A 17,760-nucleotide genomic window follows, 5' to 3' on the forward strand; every position below is an offset into this window, starting at 1 on the left:
AGCAGGTAAGGGAAGAGTAGAGCCCAGTGGTCCTTGGATATGATAGACAGCTGGACAGGGTGTAGCTGCTCGGTATTGCATGTGCCATCTTCATTATAATTTTGAATATTTTGGTCTCTTTTGAGGTATACGTTTAATTGTTCCTGGAATAAATGGAGATGACTGCAGAACACCAATTTCCTCATCTGTGGATATGTTCTCTTCCTCATATGCAGGCAGACTCAGGTACCAAATATCTTAGCTCAGTTGAAACAAGATTATGCCATGCTTTTGGAAGCTGTAACCGAGTATTTGTGCAAGGCTGGAGGAATGTGCTATTTGTATGTCACACACACATGTTGTAGTTGTTAGTAGTTATATATAGTCAGTCTCAGGTGGATAAGTTAACCTCAGAGAATCTTAGGATATCCTAGATTCTCATGATTTATATTTTCTTCCTCAGTTCAGTCTTCTCTGTACCCACTGTCTCCTAAGAAAGGACAGATGGGGGAAGAAGGGCTAGCCAGTGAGTTCTTGACAAGTTTGTTACAGGTAAGTCAAATCTTTATTTTTTTTCCCAACTCACTCCTTCCATAAACTTGTTACTTTAGAGACTTATACAGTCCAATCAGTATCCTCAGACATCTGTCAAGGGCCTGGAGTTATCCCAGAAAATGTCTCTTGTATCAACATGGACTGCTTTTTCAACTCTCCTTCCAGAGTCTCTATGTACATCATATACTTCCTAAGAGTTTGTGGAGAGGTCAAGTAAAGGTTTGACTATGTCTTACTTTCAGGCAATTTATCATAGCCATGGGGAAGTTATTCATTCATGTAACAAATTTTTCTCCTCTTTGTAGATTGTCCCAGGCCTGTGCTCAGCCCCAGGAAGTGAAATTTTAGTAGCAAACAGTCAGAGAGAAAAATGGAAGGGAGTTTGGGAGACAGGGCAGTGAACAAGAAAGGAACCAGAACACCAAAGCCAGCAGCCAAGGCAGATTCAACCTGCCCATATGTCTTGTGCTCTGGGTTCCCATCTGTGGGTCTGCCATCTTCGGCTCTCTGCTCCATCCCTTTGGTGGGATCCTTGGCTAAGCTGTAATATGTGAATGATTTAGGAAGTGGTGTCCTTCGAAGATGTGACTGTGCAGTTCACACAGGAGGAATGGACTCTGTTGGATCCTTTACAAAGAACTCTGTACAGGAACGTAATGCTGGAAAACTGGAAGAACCTGGCCTCACTAGGTAAGCCACTATCAGCCCTGCCTGAATTTATTTACTGACTCAAGCAAGATTTTCAGTCAAGTTTGTTATAAAACAAAACAATGTTTGAATCATTTTAAAAAATATACAATTGAGTGGCTTATAGTACATTTACCTGGTGTATAGAAGGGTAATTTCAGAACATTTCATTACTTCTACCATGGTTTGGATTACCCTCGAAAGGTTACTGTGCTAGAAACTTAGTCTGTTATGAAAGGCACTGTTAAAAGAAGTGGGAACTTCTAATTGTGGGACTTGCTGGAAGGTGTCAGGATCGAGACACCATCCTCAGAAAGGATTAGTGCTGTTTCTTGAGTACCAGTCAGGTCTCATGGGACCAGGTTAATTCTTGTAAGAATCGATTGTTGTGTAGGGAGTCAATCCACACACAACTTAATCCCTTCTCCACACAGCTGGTCTGCTTTCTGCTTCTCTGCCATACTAACCTTTTATAGAAAACAAAAACATTTATTTTATTGTTTTAATTGTGTGTATATGGGTAACAAATATACATGATTTCCAGTTCCCACAGGGGCCAGAAGTGTCACATCCTACTGGTGCTAAAATTAAAGGCAGTTGTGAGCTGCTGGGTTTATGTGCTGTAATCATCTCTACATGCATAACCACTCCACTATCTATCTGTCCCTTCTCTGCCATAATGGGACAAAGCCAGAGGCCCTTCTCTAAGCACCATGCTGTTTGGTCTAGATACCAAAATCTTGAGCCCAAATAACCCTCTTTTTCTTAACAAGTACTTAAACACAATATGTTGTTACAGCATAAGAAATAGAATAAGACAACTGTGTGTGTGTGTGTGTGTGTGTGTGTGTATACTCTTCAAAAGTTTCATACATCTATTCAATGTATATTGATAATATCCATTCATCACTGTACCTCCCTCCACTTCCCGGGAATCACCCAACCTTGACTCCCTTTCCACTTTATGTCAGTTTTTGGTTGTTTGTTTTTGTTAATAATAATGTCCCAAGTCTAATTAGTGCTGTATGTATGTACATGGGTATGTGGCCATCCACTCCAGCATGAGTGAGCTAATTGCCAGTAACTCATCCAGTAGTTATAGGGTCTTTGGGTCCCTCTTCTTGCCATGCTGTAATTTTGACTGGCTTGATATTGTATAGGTAATCATATCTGTTAGGAGTCAGTGCATGCAATGGCCATGTCATACTCAGAAGTAAGCATTTCATCATTACCCCCTCAGTCTGCCAGGTCATACATTATTTCTGGCCCCTCATCCATTTGAGTTCCCTCATTTGGATTGTGTGAAATTGATACAGATGACCCACCCATTCCCGGGAAGATAAATTATGGAGAATGGGGAGAAACACTAGGAAATGTGGCTTTCTGGGGATGACATGACTGGCACACTCATGAACAGCTGTGGTTACTTCAACAAAACATGCATAAAAGCAAGCCAGCCAAATTCCTTCATATTTGGGATGGGTGATACGTAGGTCACACCACTGCCTGGGGAACTACTGGCAGTTGATGGGAACTGAGAGAGGGACATATTAAGGAGGAGGATATAAATGTGATCATGTTTCATTGTATTTATTTTTGCAGTTCTCAATAACAAAAGCTTAAAAACAAAGTTTAGATTTTGGAGTGTTTTGAATTTTGCATTAAGTTATTCAGTCTGCAGTAATTCCAGAGCCTGTTTTTTTTTTTTTCTCTGTCTTTGGGGTTATCATTTCACTGTATATAGCATTACTGATGTTTCAAATCTAATTTTCCAGTATCAATATTTATTGGGTATGGACACAGATAATTGGTTAGCTTTTTTTTTTTTTGAAGTCCTAAAACAAAAACCCTAAACCTCTTAATCTCTTCAAATGAGCTTTGTATTTGCATGAGGGCATATAAATACTAAAACAGTCATATCTGGATAGCTTCTAGAAGACATACTGAAAGAGCTGTGTGTGTTCTCTAAATAATTCTTAGGATTTCTTACCAGAAATCACATTTAAAAAAATTCTAAAAGAATTATAAAAAAAAATTAAAAAAAAAACCTGTTTACTGTCCATGAATTTTTCCAGCCAAAATCAAAAATCTCATTGAAAAAAAAATTCTTGAAGAGCTTTGTTCGATCTTTAGAGATCTCAAGACAGCTTGGCCCTCCTGCAGGAATAAAGATTCTAAAGAAGAACTGCTAAGACATTTTGCTAGCTCATTCCATGCAAACCAAAAGCCCAGATTTTTGTTTCCATATCAATTCATTTATTTACTCCAGGTTCCCTCTGTATCATCCCACACATCAGCTTCCATCGCCTTAGCCCCTGACTGTTAGGAGACAGCAAGTACATTTTCCTTGGTTTTTTACATTGCAAACTAATTCAGAAATCTTCCTGTCTTTATAAACTTACCTGGGTAGGAACTAGTCCTAAGATCACCATTCAGACCACACCTGGAACTAAATTCCATCTGGCCCAGGCTGACATTGAATTCAGGAATCTGCCTGTCTTTGTATCTTTCTGACAAGCTGACTTATAGTGTAGCTGCCTTTGTTCCCTTATATCCTCTTATACAAATCATATTGCATCCTTATGCTTTTACATAGTTGAGAAATTATGTATTTTCAAATTCCTGTCTTTAGAGTTCTTTTCCACAGCTTTAAGGGCTGTCTTGGCGGTCCCAGTGTTTACTATTTTCCTGAGACATTAGCCACACCTTTGACTCCCAGATTCATGCTGTCTCTCATTATCCTAGCGCCATTAACTTGAACAGGGAGGACACGCCTTGGAAGAACATGAAAATCTGTACATTATTACACAATCAAGCCTTATGCCCAAAGCAGCCATTCACACTCTTGGAGGCCCATGCCTGCTGACCCTGTCCCAGGGTCAGTAACTGTCACTCTGTTCCCACTAAGGCCATCCAGAACTCAGCAGGGGTGTGTTATTTGCTTTTGTTTCCGTAAAAAAAAAAAAAAAAAAAATATTCTGCTAATAGAGTTAATTTTTTTTAAGACTGTAGTTAGAGAAAGGTAATTCATTTCTGTAACTTTATGAACTCCTTTTGTTGAGTTCCCCCTTTTCACCATTTTCTTTTTTTTCTTTTCTTTTTTTTTTTTGATTTGTTGTTGTTGTTGTTTGTTGTTTTGTTTTTTGGTTTGTTTTTGTTTTTTGAGACAGGGTTTCTCTGTGTAGCCCTGGCTGTCCTGGAACTCACTCTGTAGACCAGGCTGGCCTCGAACTCAGAAATCTGCCTCCCTCTGCCTCCCAAGTGCTGGGATTAAAGGCGTACGCCACTACTGCCCAGCGACTTTGATTTTTTATTTTTATTTTTTAATTGGATATTATCTTTATTTACATTTAAAGTATTATCCCCTTTCTCTTTTTCCCCTTTGCAAACCTCCTATCCCATCCCCACTACCCCCTGCTTCTATGAGGGTGTTCCCCTTCCCACTCATCCACTCCTACCTCTCCCCAACGCTGGGGCATTGAGCCTTCACAGGACCAAGAGCCTCACCTCCCATTGATGCCTGACAATGCCATCCTCTGCTATATATACAGCTGGAGCTATGGTTCCCTCCATGTGTACTCCTTGGTTGGTAGTTTACTCACTGGGAGCTCTAGGGGGTCTGTTTGGTTCATATTGTTGTTCTTCCTATGGGATTGCAAACCTCTTCAGCTACTTCAGTCCTTTCTCTAACTCCTCCATTGGGGACCCCATGCTCAGTCCAATAGTTGGCTGTGAGCATCTGCCTCTGTATTTATCAGGCTCTGGCAGAGCCTCTCAGGAGACAGCTAAATCAGGCTCCTATAAGCCTACATTTCTGGGCATCCACAATAGTGTCTGGGTTTGGTGACAGGATATGGGATGGATCCCCAAGTTGGTCAGTCTCTGGATGGCCTTTCCTTCAGTCTCTGCTCCATACTTGATCCCCATATTTCCTTGAACGAGTATTTTGTTCCCTCTTCTAAGAAATACCAAAGCACCCACACTTTGGTCTTCTTTCTTCTTGAGCTTCATGTGGTCTCTGAATTGTATCTTGGGTATTCCCAACTTTGGGACTAATATCCACTTATCAGTGAGTGCATACTATGTGTGCTGTTTTGTAATTGGGTTACCTCACTCAGGATGATATTTTCTAGTTCTATCTATTTGCCTAAGAATTTCATGAACTCATTGTTTTTGATAGCTGAGTAATACTCCATTCTGTAAATGTACCACATTTTCTGTATCCATTCCTCTGTTGAAGGACATCTGGGTTCTTTCCAGCTTCTGACTATTATAAATAAGGCTGCTATGAACATAGTGGAGCATGTGTCCTTGATATATGTTGGAGCATCTTTTGGGTATATGCCCGGGGGTGGTATAGCTGGGTCCTCAGGTCCTGACTGAGGAACCACCACACTGATTTCCAGAGTGGTTGTATTAGCTTGCAATCCCACCAAAAATGGTGTTCCTCTTTCTCCACATCCTCGCCAGCATCTGAGGTCACCTGAGTTTTTGATCTTAGCCATAGTGTGAGGTGGAATCTCAGTGTTGTTTTGATTTGCATTTCCCTGACGACTAAGGATGTTGAACATTTCTTTAGGTGTTTCATGGTTATTGGATTTTCCTCAGTTGAGAATTCTTTGTTTAGCTCTGTACACCACTTTTTAAATAGGGTTATTCTCTAGAGTCTAACTTCTTCAGTTATTTGTATATATTGGATATTAGCCCTCTATCAGATGTAGGATTGGTAAAGATCTTTTCTCAATCTGTTGGTTGCTATTTTGTCCTATTGACAGTGTCCTTTTCCTTATAAAAGCTTTGCAATTTTATGAGGTCCTATTTGTCTATTGTTAATCTTAGAGCATAAGCCATTGGTGTTCTGTTCAGGAAATTTTCCCCTGTGCCCATGTGTTCGAGGCTCTCCCCACTTTCTCTTCTATTAGTTTCAGTGTATCTGGTTTCATGTGGAGGTCCTTGATCCACTTGGACTAGAGATTTGTACAAGGAGATAAGAATGGATCATTTTGCATTCTTCTACATGCTGACCTCCAGTTGAATCAGCACCATTTGTTGAAAATGCTGTCTTTTTTTCCACTGGATGGTTTTAGCTTTGTCAAAAATCAAGTGACCATAGATGTGTGGATTCATTTCTGGGTCTTCAATTCTATTCCATTGATCTACCTGCCTCTCTGTACCAATACCATCCTGTTTTTTGTTTTTTTTTTTATCACTATTGCTCTATAATACAGCTTAAGGTCAAAGATGATGATTTTATTGTTGAGAATAATTTTATCTATCCTAGGTTTTTTGCTATTCCAAATGAATTTGCAAATTGCTCTTTCTAACTCTATTAAGAATTGAGTTGGAATTTTGATTGCTTTCAGAAACATGGCCAGTTTTACCATATTAATCCTGCCAGACCACAAGCATGGAAGATCTTTCCATCTTCTGAGATCTTCTTCGATTTCTTTCTTCCGAGACTTGAAATTCTTATCATACAGATCGTTCACTTGATTGCTTAGAGTCACACTAAGGTATTTTATAATATTTGTGATTTTTGTGAAGGGTGTCTTTCTCTAATTTCTTTCTCTACCAGTTTATCCTATGAGTAGAGGAATGCCACTGTTTTGTTTAATTTTATATCCAGCCACTTTGCTGAAGTTGTTTATCTGGATTAGAAGTTCTCTGATGGAATTTTGAGGTCACTTAAGTATACTATCATATTATCTACAAATAGTGATATTTTGGCTTCTTTCTTTCCAATTTGTGTCCCTTTGACCTGCTTTTGTTGTCTAATTGCTCTGGTTAGAACTTCAAGTACTGTAATGAATAGATAGGGAGATAGTGGGCACCCTTGTCTAGTCCCTGATTTTAGTGGGATTGCTTCAAGTTTCTCTCCATTTAGTTTGATGTTGGCTACTGGTGTGCTATATATTGCTTTTACTATATTTAGGTATGTGCCTTGAATTCCTGTTCAAATCCTGGATGTTGAATTTTGTCAAATGCTTTCTCAACATCTAATGAAATGATCATGTGGGGTTTTTTTTCAGAGTTTGTTTACATAGTTTACGTTGATGGATTTCCACATATTGAACCATCCCTGCATCCCTGAGATAAATCCTACATGATCATGATGGATGACTGTTATCATGTGTTCTTAGATTCTGTTTTTGAGAACTTTATTGAGTATTTTTGCATCGATATTCATAAGGGATATTGGTCTGAAGTTCTCCTTCTTTGTTGGTTCTTTGTGTGGTTTAGGTGTAAGTATAATTGTAGCTTAATAGAATGTATTCCTTCTGTTTCTATTTTGTGGAATAGTTTGAAGAGAATTGGTATTAGGTTTTCTTTGAAGCTCTGATTGAATCCTGCACTAAAACCATCTGGTTCTGTGATGGTTTTGGTGGGGAGACTTTTAATGACTGCTGTTGTTTCTTTCGAGGTTATAGGATTGTTTAGATGGTTTATCTGCTCCTGATTTAACTTTAGTACCTGGTATCTGTCTAGAAAATTGTCCATTTGATCCAGATTTTCCAGTTTTGTTGCATATAGGCTTTTGTAGTAGGATCTAATAATTTTTTTAAAATTTCTTCAGTTTCTGTTGTTATGCCTTCCTTTTCAGTTCTGATTTTATTAATTTGGATACTGTCTCTGTGCCCTCTGGTTAGTCTGGCTAAGGGTTTACCTATCTTGTTGATTTTCTGAAAGTACCATCTCCTAGTTTTGTTGATTCTTTGTATAGCTCTTTTTGTTTTTACTTGGTTGATTTCAGCCCTGAGTTTGATTATTTCCTGCTCTCTACTCCTCTTGAATGTATTTGCTTCTTTTTCTTCTAGAGCTTTTAGGTGTGCTGTCAAGGTGCTAGTATATGGTCTTTCCAGTTTATTTTTATAGGCACTTATAACTATGAGTTTTCCTCTTAGGACTGCTTTCATTGTGTCCCGTGAATTTTGTTATGATGTGCCTTCATTTTCATTAAATTCTAAAAAGTCTTTAATTTCTTTCTTTACTTCTTCCCAGAGCAAGTTATCATTGAGTAGAGGGTTGTTCAGTTTTCAGGTGTATGTAGGCTTTCAACTGTTTTTGTCTTATTGAAGACCAGTCTTAGTCCATGGTGATCTTATATGATGCATTGGACTATTTCATTCTCCTTACAGCTTTTTAGGCCTGTTTTGTGAACAATTATATGGTCAATATTGGATAAGATAGCATGCGATGCTGAGAAGAAGGTATATTCTTTTGTTTTAGAATGAAATATTCTATAGATATCTGTTAAATCCATTTGGTTCATAAATTCTGTTAGTTTCACTGTGTCTCTATTTAATTTCTGTTTCAATGACCTGTCCATTGCTGAGAGTGGGATGTTGAAGTCTCCCACTATTATTGTATTAGGTGCAATATGTGCTTTGAACTTTAGTAAAGTTGTGTGGAAAATTTTTTTCTAGCCTTTTACTCATAGGTAGTGTCTGTCTTTGTCACTGAGGTGCATTTCCTTTATGCATCAAAATGTTGTGTGCTGTTTGCATATCCAGTCTGTTAGTCTATGTCTTTTATTGGGAAATTGAGTCCATTGATGTTAAAAGATATTAATGAAAAGTAATTGTTGTTTCCTGTTATTTTTGTTGTTAGAAGTGGAATTATGTTTGTGTGGCTAGCTTCTTTTGGATTTGTTGAAAGAAGATTACTTTCTTGCTTTTTCTACGGTGTAGTTTCCCTCCTTGTGTTGGAATTTTCTGTCTATTATCTTCTGTAGGGCTGGATTTGTGGAAAGATATTGTGTAAATTTGATTTTGTCATGGAATATCTTGTTTTCTCCATCTATGGTAATTGAGAGTTTTGTTAGGTATAGTAGCCTGTGCTGGCATTTTTGTTCTCTTGGTGTCTATCTGACATCTGCCCAAGATATTCTGGCTTTCATAGTCTCTAGTGAGAAGTCTGGTGTAATTCTCATACGTCTGCCTTTATATGTTACTTGACCTTTTTCCATTACTGATTTTCATATTCTTTCTTTGTTTTGTGCATTAGGTGTTTTGTTTATTGTGTGATGAAAGGAATTTCGTTTCTGGTTTTTTCTATTTAGAGTTCTGTAGATTAGTTATATGATCGGGAACATTTCTTTCTTTAGGTTAGGGAAGTTTTCTTCTATAATTTTGTTGAAGATAATTACTGGCCATTTAAATTGGGAATCTTCCCTCTCTTCTATACCTATTATCCTTAGGTTTGGTCTTCTCATTGTGTCCTGGATTTCCTGGATGTTTTGGGTTAGGAGATTTTTTCATTTTGCATTTTCTTTGACTATTATGTAAATGTTTTCTATGGTATCTTCTGCACCTGAGATTCTCTCTTCTATCTCTTGTATTCTGTTGGTGATGCTTGAGTCTATGACTCCTAATCTCTTTTCTAGGTTTTCTATTTCCAGGGTTGTTTCCCTTTGTGATTTCTTTATTGTTTCTATTTCACATTTTTTCATCTTCAAAAGTTTGCTGCAGATCTGTATAGTTGAGTATACCTTGAATAATCTCCCTAACATTACATATATTTTTTCCATAAATAGGACAGCACCTTGTTAAACCAAATCTGATATCCCAGTTGGAACAAGAAGACAAGGCTATAGCAGAGAACAGAGGAATTATCCCAGGCATTCTTCCAGGTAATAACAATTGTATCCTGGGAAGTGACTATTACCTGTAAAGCAGGAATGGAAAAATGAAGTTTTCTGTTCCTCTGACAAAGACAGACATGAACATTTGGCATGAACATCCACTGTTTTTGCTTTTCTATCAACTCTGCCGTAATCATTTCATACTTTATCCTGTGAAGAAACAAAGTTTTATTCTTTTTTTGTTGCTTTTTAAATTTTAAGACACAGGCTGGAGAGGTGGCTCAAGGGCTAAGAGCATGTACTGCTCTTACAAATGACCAGAGTTCAGGTCCCAGCAACCACATAGGAAGACTCACACTGTAAGAATCTGAGAATGACTGAAGGAAAACCACAGAATCAGATACTCTATTCTGCAGAAGCGACTTGCATGCAAGGGTCACCTCCTTTTAGAATGGGTCCCAGACAAAAACATTTGAGCCCTTTTTATAACAGGACTGCTTCATTGTTTCTGACACCTCTAAAATTTAGGGCACATTCCAAGGAGTTACAGAAACTATTAATCAAAGGACATAAAGAAGATATGCACCACATAAGCACCCAGGTGCAAAAACAGGAGAAAAGATTTTGACTATGTGACTTTATGGCCAGATAAGTTATGGTCTAAACTCTCCATGATCCTGTAAGCTAGTAACAAATTGTGAATGTCAAGCCAGATAATTGCATGTAGGCATTCTCTGTTACAACTTCCTATTCAGCTTATCACCTGAATGCATGTTCTAATGAATTCCTTTTTAGTAGTAGTAGTTATTTTATTTATTTGCATTTTAATGGTATCCCCCTTTCCGGATTTCCCTTGCCTTAGTTTGGGTTTTACGGCTGTAAATAGACACAGAGGACTGAAGAATTATTCCAGGCATTCTTCCAAGATTTTGCCAAGGCAAATCTTATAAAGGACTACATTTAATTGGGGCTGGCTTACAGGTTCAGAGGTATAGTCAGTCCATTGTCATCTTGGTGGAAGCATGGCAGCATCCAGGCAGGCATGGTGCAAAAGGAGCTGAGAGTTCTTATATCTTCATCCAAAGAAAGTCAGGAACAGACTGGGCATCCTCAGGCAGCTAGGAGGAAGATATCCAAGTCCACCCCCACAGTGACACACTTGCTCCAGCAAGGCCACACCTTCTAATAGTGCTACTCCCTGGGATAAGCATATGCAAACCATCACAGCCCTCCACAAATCCCCTATCCCATTCCCCAACCCCCTGTTTCTATGAGGGTGCTCTCCCTCGCACCTACCCACTCCCACTTCTCCACCCTAGCATTCCACTACACTGAGGCATCTAGACTCCACAGGACCAAGTGCCTCCCCTCCCACTGATGCCAGATAAGGCAATCCCCTGCTACATATGCAGCTGGAACCATGGGTCCCTCCAAGTGCCAACTCTTGATGAGTTGTTCTTTCATGTGAACACTCATTCTGAGAGTCATAGGAGTGCTGATAGCAGAGAGAAGCCTCCTCCCCTACTTTCCAGAGTCTTAGAGCCTTAAAATCCACTGGCAAGATGAAACAAAAGCTGCTTTACTTAGCCTCCTACTGCTTTACTGTGAGGTGATAAACCAGAGACTGTAGCATCTCACAAGCAGATCAGCTGGAGAAGCAGAGTACTGATGATGGTCAGGCAAATGTTTTATTATTAGAGTTAGGTAATCTAAGAACTCATTATTGGATTCCAGGATGCTCTATGTGGACTGCATTCCTGCATCCTGAATGATTACCTACAGGATGTGCTGCCCAGCACAGAAGGCCTATCCCAAGATAAGATATCTCCCATGCATGTGACTCTTAAGCTGTTCCTCAAGTGAGAGATTTTATTATTTTGTTCCTGAATTTTGGGGTCTGCTGCTGGAGTAAACGGTTTATAGCCTAGTTTTTGAGTCGAGGACAAAATGGGATTAAAAAATGTCCCTACAACACCTAACAGGACCTACAGGGGGACTCAACCCCTTGGTTTTTACATTTCAGTCACAATTTCCATTCCTGATCATTTATTTTGTCTGTCTCTTATCAATCTCAAATATATGTCTAGAATATATTCATTGTTAAAATCTATTTTATGATTTATTTTTATTTTATGTACATTGGTGTTTTGCCTATATGTATGTCTGTGTGAGGGTACTGGGTCCTCTGGAGTTACACACTGTTGTGAGCTATCATATGCATACTGAGGACTGAAACTAGGTCAACCAGAAGAACAGCCAGTACTCTGAACCACTAAGCTATCTCTAAAGTCCTAGAATATATTTTCCTTAACTAAATATCCAGAACCAACTTCCCTGGCTTTCCAGGATTTATCAACTACTCTGATCTCTCCCAGTCTACCCTACAATATATATGCACCCTACCATTTTTCTTTTTCTTCTGTCATCTACAGACTTCTTTTCTTTTCAATTTGTTTCAGATTTGGAGACTGCACTTAAAGCCAACTGGCTGACTCCTAAGAATCACATTTTTAGAAAAGTACATGCTAAAAGTGGAAAAACAGTACAACTGGTGGTAATGATTTCTATTTTTGGTTTTCATTTTCATGTTAGAACATGTAGAAAACCGAGAAGAGTTATTACAAGCAGTGTCATTAAACTTAAGGAAATTATGTCTCTGGGACGATTCGGTGAAACTATATTTTTAGAGAAAAAACTCAGCCAACTTTAAATATATTTTGTCACTGAGAATTCCCACAAGATTGCATTTCATTAAGGATGAATCCAGTTAAACATATAAATGGTCCTAAATTTATCAGAATTTGTTTTTAGTATAAAGATTTATAGCCATTTGTCTATGTCTTTGAACAAGCTCAGACTAAGCAGAAGTCATATAAACTCTGAAAAGAGCCAAACTGTTTATTATGCCATAGATTTTTGTGAGAGAGGGAATCTTATTATAGCATGGTATAATAATAGTATTATTATAAATTATACTTACCATTTATCTCATAACTAACAGGAAAGAGGTCATCAGGGAAAGAAAGTCAATGAATGCAATCAATGTTTTAAGGTCTTCAGCACAAAATCTAACCTTACTCAGCACAAGAGAATTCATACTGGAGAAAAACCATATGACTGTACTCAGTGTGGAAAATCCTTCCGAAGCAAATCTTATCTTACTGTTCACAGAAGAATCCACAATGGGGAAAAACCTTTTGAATGCAATCACTGTGGGAAAGCATTTAGTGATCCCTCATCCCTCAGACTTCATGTAAGAATTCACACTGGGGAAAAGCCCTATGAATGCAACCAGTGTTTTCATGTCTTTCGTACCAGTTGTAACCTCAAAAGCCACAAAAGAATTCACACAGGGGGCGAAAATCACCATGAATGTACTCAGTGTGGAAAGGCCTTCAGTACAAGGTCCTCGCTCACTGGACATAATAGCATTCATACTGGAGAAAAACCATTTGAGTGCCAGGACTGTGGGAAAACCTTCAGGAAGAGCTCATATCTAACCCAGCACTTAAGAACTCACACTGGAGAGAAGCCCTATGAATGTAATGAATGTGGGAAATCCTTCAGCAGTAGTTTTTCTCTAACTGTACACAAGAGAATACATACTGGAGAGAAACCATATGAATGCAGTCACTGTGGAAAAGCTTTTAATAATCTCTCAGCCGTGAAGAAACACTTAATGACTCATACTGGACAAAAGCCCTATGGATGTGACCATTGTGGAAAATATTTCACCAGTAACTCCTACCTCTCTGTGCACAAAAGAGTACATAATAGGTGGATATGAATTGTGGTGAGAAATTCCTAGGTGAATTTCTTTGCAAAAGCTTTGTTGATCCTAAGATAATTTGAGAGAATTTGCATCAGGTGTACATATTATCTATTGCTCTATATATCCATTCTCCCTAATTTTATGGCTTCAGACATATACCTCACATTTTGTAGGTCGGGAATGTGAAGGCACCTTAGTTCTGTAGTGATTTCTCAGGACTTCTAATGAGCTTGTATTCAAGACATCAACCAGAGCGGCAATCTTCTAAACTTATTCAAGGAACCACTTCTAGGTTGTCTCACACACATGCCTAGTGATTTTTCACTGGTTATTTACAGGAAACCTTCAGTGCCTCACCATGTAGACCTCTCTGTGTGATTATGTATCTTTACAATATGGCAAAAGAACAACTCCCCACCCCCAAGTAAGTGTTTCAAGAGAGCCAATTAAAAAAGAAGTATTGTTTATTACTTTGGCTCCAGAACATTGTTTCACTTCTTTCCTGTTATACTCTCAGTCAACCAACCTGGATACTGTGTGGGAGAAAACTACAGAGTTCCTGAGGGCCATGAACAGCTCTCTACGAACCATTTGAGAAACTTGCAATGAAACTAATGAATTAGATTCACTATATCTTCATTGTTTTCATAAGTATGAAATGACATTCAGTTCATTGTTAAATCTCTTTGTGAAGATGTCTATGTGACAGAGGTTTTTAGTTCACTTTTTGTTATATGCCCCAAAGATGAGGTGTTGGCAAAATCTTGTGAGTAAAATGATGAGCATGTGACAATGGCTTCTAGTAATCTCAATCTTTTCATTCTTTCTGGTGTGTGTTTCTACAACTGAGGAATACAAGAAATTCAGAAAACTGTACAGGAAAGTGTTCACATCACTGACCACAAGTAATGAAGAGCCCTTCAGTGATCATGGGAAACCTTTGACTGTTTTTGTCTCTTGAAGAGGAATGAGAATGGTTTCTGAAAAGGCCCCTTGAGCTCAAAGTCATTGGCAAGCCTTCAAGGCATCCTCTGATGGAGGAAATAGTTTGTAGTGATTTCTTCTAAGTGTATAATTAAGAGTCACACCTTAGGAAAGTGAAGTAATACATGTCAGGGTCCTTTAGCATCAGCTCTCTACTGAATAATTTGTGTAATAATTTATACTGAAAATGAAATGGATGAGTGTGGGGTTACTTCTATAAGGAGGTAGTATCTGTAAGTTCAGTTACCAGAGTATTAATTTTCAATTTTTTTCTATAACCACGTATGTTTATATGTATGACTCCACTGCATCTCCCCCAAACAGCCCTTACCATTGACAAATTCTGAATACAGTGTACTTGTAGCTTATCTTCTGAAGAACTGGGCGTGGTAGCACACAATAGTAATCATAGTACTTAGAAGACTGGCAAGATGGATTTTGAATTTGATGCCAGCCTGACTGGCTGACATACTATTTTTGTGAGATTGTGGAACTTTTTGATATTGATCCTTTTTATTTTTTATTCTCTATCTTGTGAGTACCTGGTGTCCATTTTATCTTGCTTAGAGCCAACAAGATGGCTCAGTGGGTAAAGGTGCTTGCCACAAATCCTGATCACCTCAGTTTGGTTCCCAAAACCCAGACAGTGAAAGGAAAGAGTGGACTTCCAGATGTTATCCTCTGACATCAGCACACATGTCAGCCCAACAATCAACTAAATACTTTTTTAAATATGTAAGAAGTATTAAAATACGTGCCAGGATTTCTTGAAGCCTAAACACTGGTGCCATGACATTTGGAGGCTGAAGGACAAGCCTGACTTCGCACTCATTTTCTCTTCTCATACTTTCTCTTTTCACCTAGATGTAAGATCCAGAATAAAAAGTGTTTTGTTTTCTCTTGATCATGATGAATGACATAAACAGGGGAAAAGTGACAATGATTTAGTTTCTTCCAAAACCTATGAACAACATGATTTGTTGTTTTTGAGTTGACATTCAGTTCCAGCTAAATGCTATATCTAACTGATAAACCTATCTGTCAAATGATATCCATAGTTGTTTGAGAGTAAAATATATTATGTGTTTATATAGGGTGTATTCACATTAATGTAGTCTATTTTAATGGTATGTACAAATTATTTTCTTTTAAAGAGATTTGGTGGTAGAGCCATAGTTGCCATCTACTGTGATTATGGATTAACATTCTTCTGATTTTGCAATTTTTAAATTTTATTTTGAAGTTCTGTACCTAGGTGCATATAACATTAGGTGTTTTTTGTGTGAAGTGTTCCTTATTTTATAGGAAACATTTTTTCATAATAGAGTACTATAATGCATTAATATAATAAATGGTCAAACACTACGTCATACTTCTCATAGACAAGCAGGAATGGAATGCCTTACAGGTAGTTATTGAGTACTCTGGATAAGCATCCTTGTGTTCAATTATTATTCCAAGTTTACCAATGAAGTTCATATGGCACACAGTAGTCACTTGGCTAAGTTTTCTGACTAATAAAAGTATAGTACTGATTTGCACATAACACAGTCGATTATCTTAATACTACCTCATATTGGGTACATTCTGGAAACTGTAGTGTAGGTAGTTGCTGAATTGAAATATTCTATCTTATGGGAAACAAGTATGCCCTACATGACATTGGGAGTGGAAGCTAACTAAACAAAAACTCATCAAACTTTCAGGATTCGAAAATTTCAAATGTCATCCCCCAGATTATGATTATTGCTAAAGAGGAAGCTTGTATGTAGAGCTGCCAATAGATTGAGAAAGGAGCCACAAGGATGCAGTTATTTTCTTGTCTCCCAAGCTGGGGTAGGGTGTTTGGTGTTAGAGCTCCCACTGAGTCACCCATACTTGTGTAACTAACCTTCAGTTATTACTTTGTCAAACCAGGCTTGATAGAATTGTTTCCTTGATCTGACTCTGGTGCCCTATCTGGGATACAGACATTTGTTTATATGTGCACTGAGAGTCACATCCTACAAACAGGGCCACCATACAGGACAGACACAATCCAAGATGTCTTTGTGATAAGAAATAGCCATGTTAGCTCTCTATGAGATTTAAGATGTACACCTGAAGCTGATCCCTGAGAAGGTGGGGTCTCATTTTAGGCAGTCTTGGTAAGGGTTTCCCATGTGGTAGTAGATAGTGTGCCTCCCTGCTTTAGCAGTGGTTTCATGGTGCCTGAAATGATAAGGCATGCAACCAAGTCTGTACCATCTGAAAGTGGAGCATTGGGGGGAAGAATTCCAGGGTGATGGAATTTGATTTCTATTGTTGTTATAAAAACACTGACCAAAAGCTCCTGAAGGAATGATAGGATTTACTTTATCTTACACATCCAAGTCACAGCCATTTATTGACAAAGTTAGCAAAAGAACTCTAGGCAGAAACCATAGAGAAATGCTTCTTTTCTGTTCACTCTCTGGCTCAATCATAGGCCATGCTTAACTACCTGATTAAACTATGGGCCACCTACCTATGTACCAGTCACAGTAAGCTGGGTTCTCTCTTACCAATTAAGATACTTCTCAAGAGGCAAATTTGATTTGGGCAATTCCTCAATTGAGGCTCTCTTGTCTGATGACTGTTGAGTTTGTAAACTTGACAGTGGAGAAAGCTAATTAGGACAGTTTTTCTACATGGGGTGGGGAGGTACACCTTACTGGAATGCACTACAACAGTACGTGTGTACTAGTAAAAATGCCAATGGATTAGACAGCATACAGCTCTCAAAACTGGCACTGCGGGACCAGACAGTAAGCAGCTTATGTCAGTTGTATCCCCTTGTGTATGGGTGATGAGACATAACAGACTCCACTGCCTGCCTATCGTGGACATGGCCATGTGAGGGGAGAATTACAAGAAGAAAAACGTGATCCTGTTCTCCCTATTATCAGTCTTCTTACTTAGCTGGAAATTGTGGAAACAAAATTGTGGATGAAATACAGGTGTGGCTTGCTATCATAACTGGAAGGGTGAATGGGGAAGAAGACTACTAACTAGATCTGTGCTAAGGAGTCCTGGGATCATGAAAGTTGGAATCTATGAGAAGAATTCAACAGTAAGAGAATGAGAACAAAGTAGAAATGACAGACGATATCCTTCAGGTCTGACTTTTAATATAGAAGAAGCATGCATTATTGTGTAGATGGGTGTCTTCATTTTCTTCTAC

General features: G+C 38.4%; 1 protein-coding gene across 1 annotated transcript; it reads left to right on the forward strand.

The window, feature by feature from the left end:
- The first annotated feature begins 131 nt into the window (after positions 1-131).
- On the forward strand, positions 132-14,386 carry LOC114617778 (zinc finger protein 558-like). The gene is made up of 6 exons (XM_028763415.1): positions 132-225; positions 443-531; positions 1,098-1,224; positions 9,755-9,850; positions 12,262-12,356; positions 12,804-14,386. Exons 1-6 carry the CDS (start codon positions 153-155, stop codon positions 13,587-13,589), a joined length of 1,266 nt encoding a protein of 421 aa, XP_028619248.1. The 5' UTR covers positions 132-152; the 3' UTR covers positions 13,590-14,386.
- The last annotated feature ends 3,374 nt before the right edge of the window (positions 14,387-17,760 follow it).

This window comes from Grammomys surdaster, unplaced genomic scaffold (assembly GCF_004785775.1).
Source record: "Grammomys surdaster isolate TR1022 unplaced genomic scaffold, NIH_TR_1.0 138, whole genome shotgun sequence".
Taxonomy (NCBI): Eukaryota; Metazoa; Chordata; class Mammalia; order Rodentia; family Muridae; genus Grammomys; species Grammomys surdaster.

Bases quoted from the DNA above. Each gene is read 5' to 3' on its own strand.
- LOC114617778 (XM_028763415.1), top strand. From the start codon at position 153: ATGGAGATGACTGCAGAACACCAATTTCCTCATCTGTGGATATGTTCT. The intron at 9,851-12,261 runs GTAATAACAATT...AATTTGTTTCAG, and splicing joins TATCCCAGGCATTCTTCCAG to ATTTGGAGACTGCACTTAAA. The intron at 12,357-12,803 runs GTAATGATTTCT...CATAACTAACAG, and splicing joins GAAAAACAGTACAACTGGTG to GAAAGAGGTCATCAGGGAAA.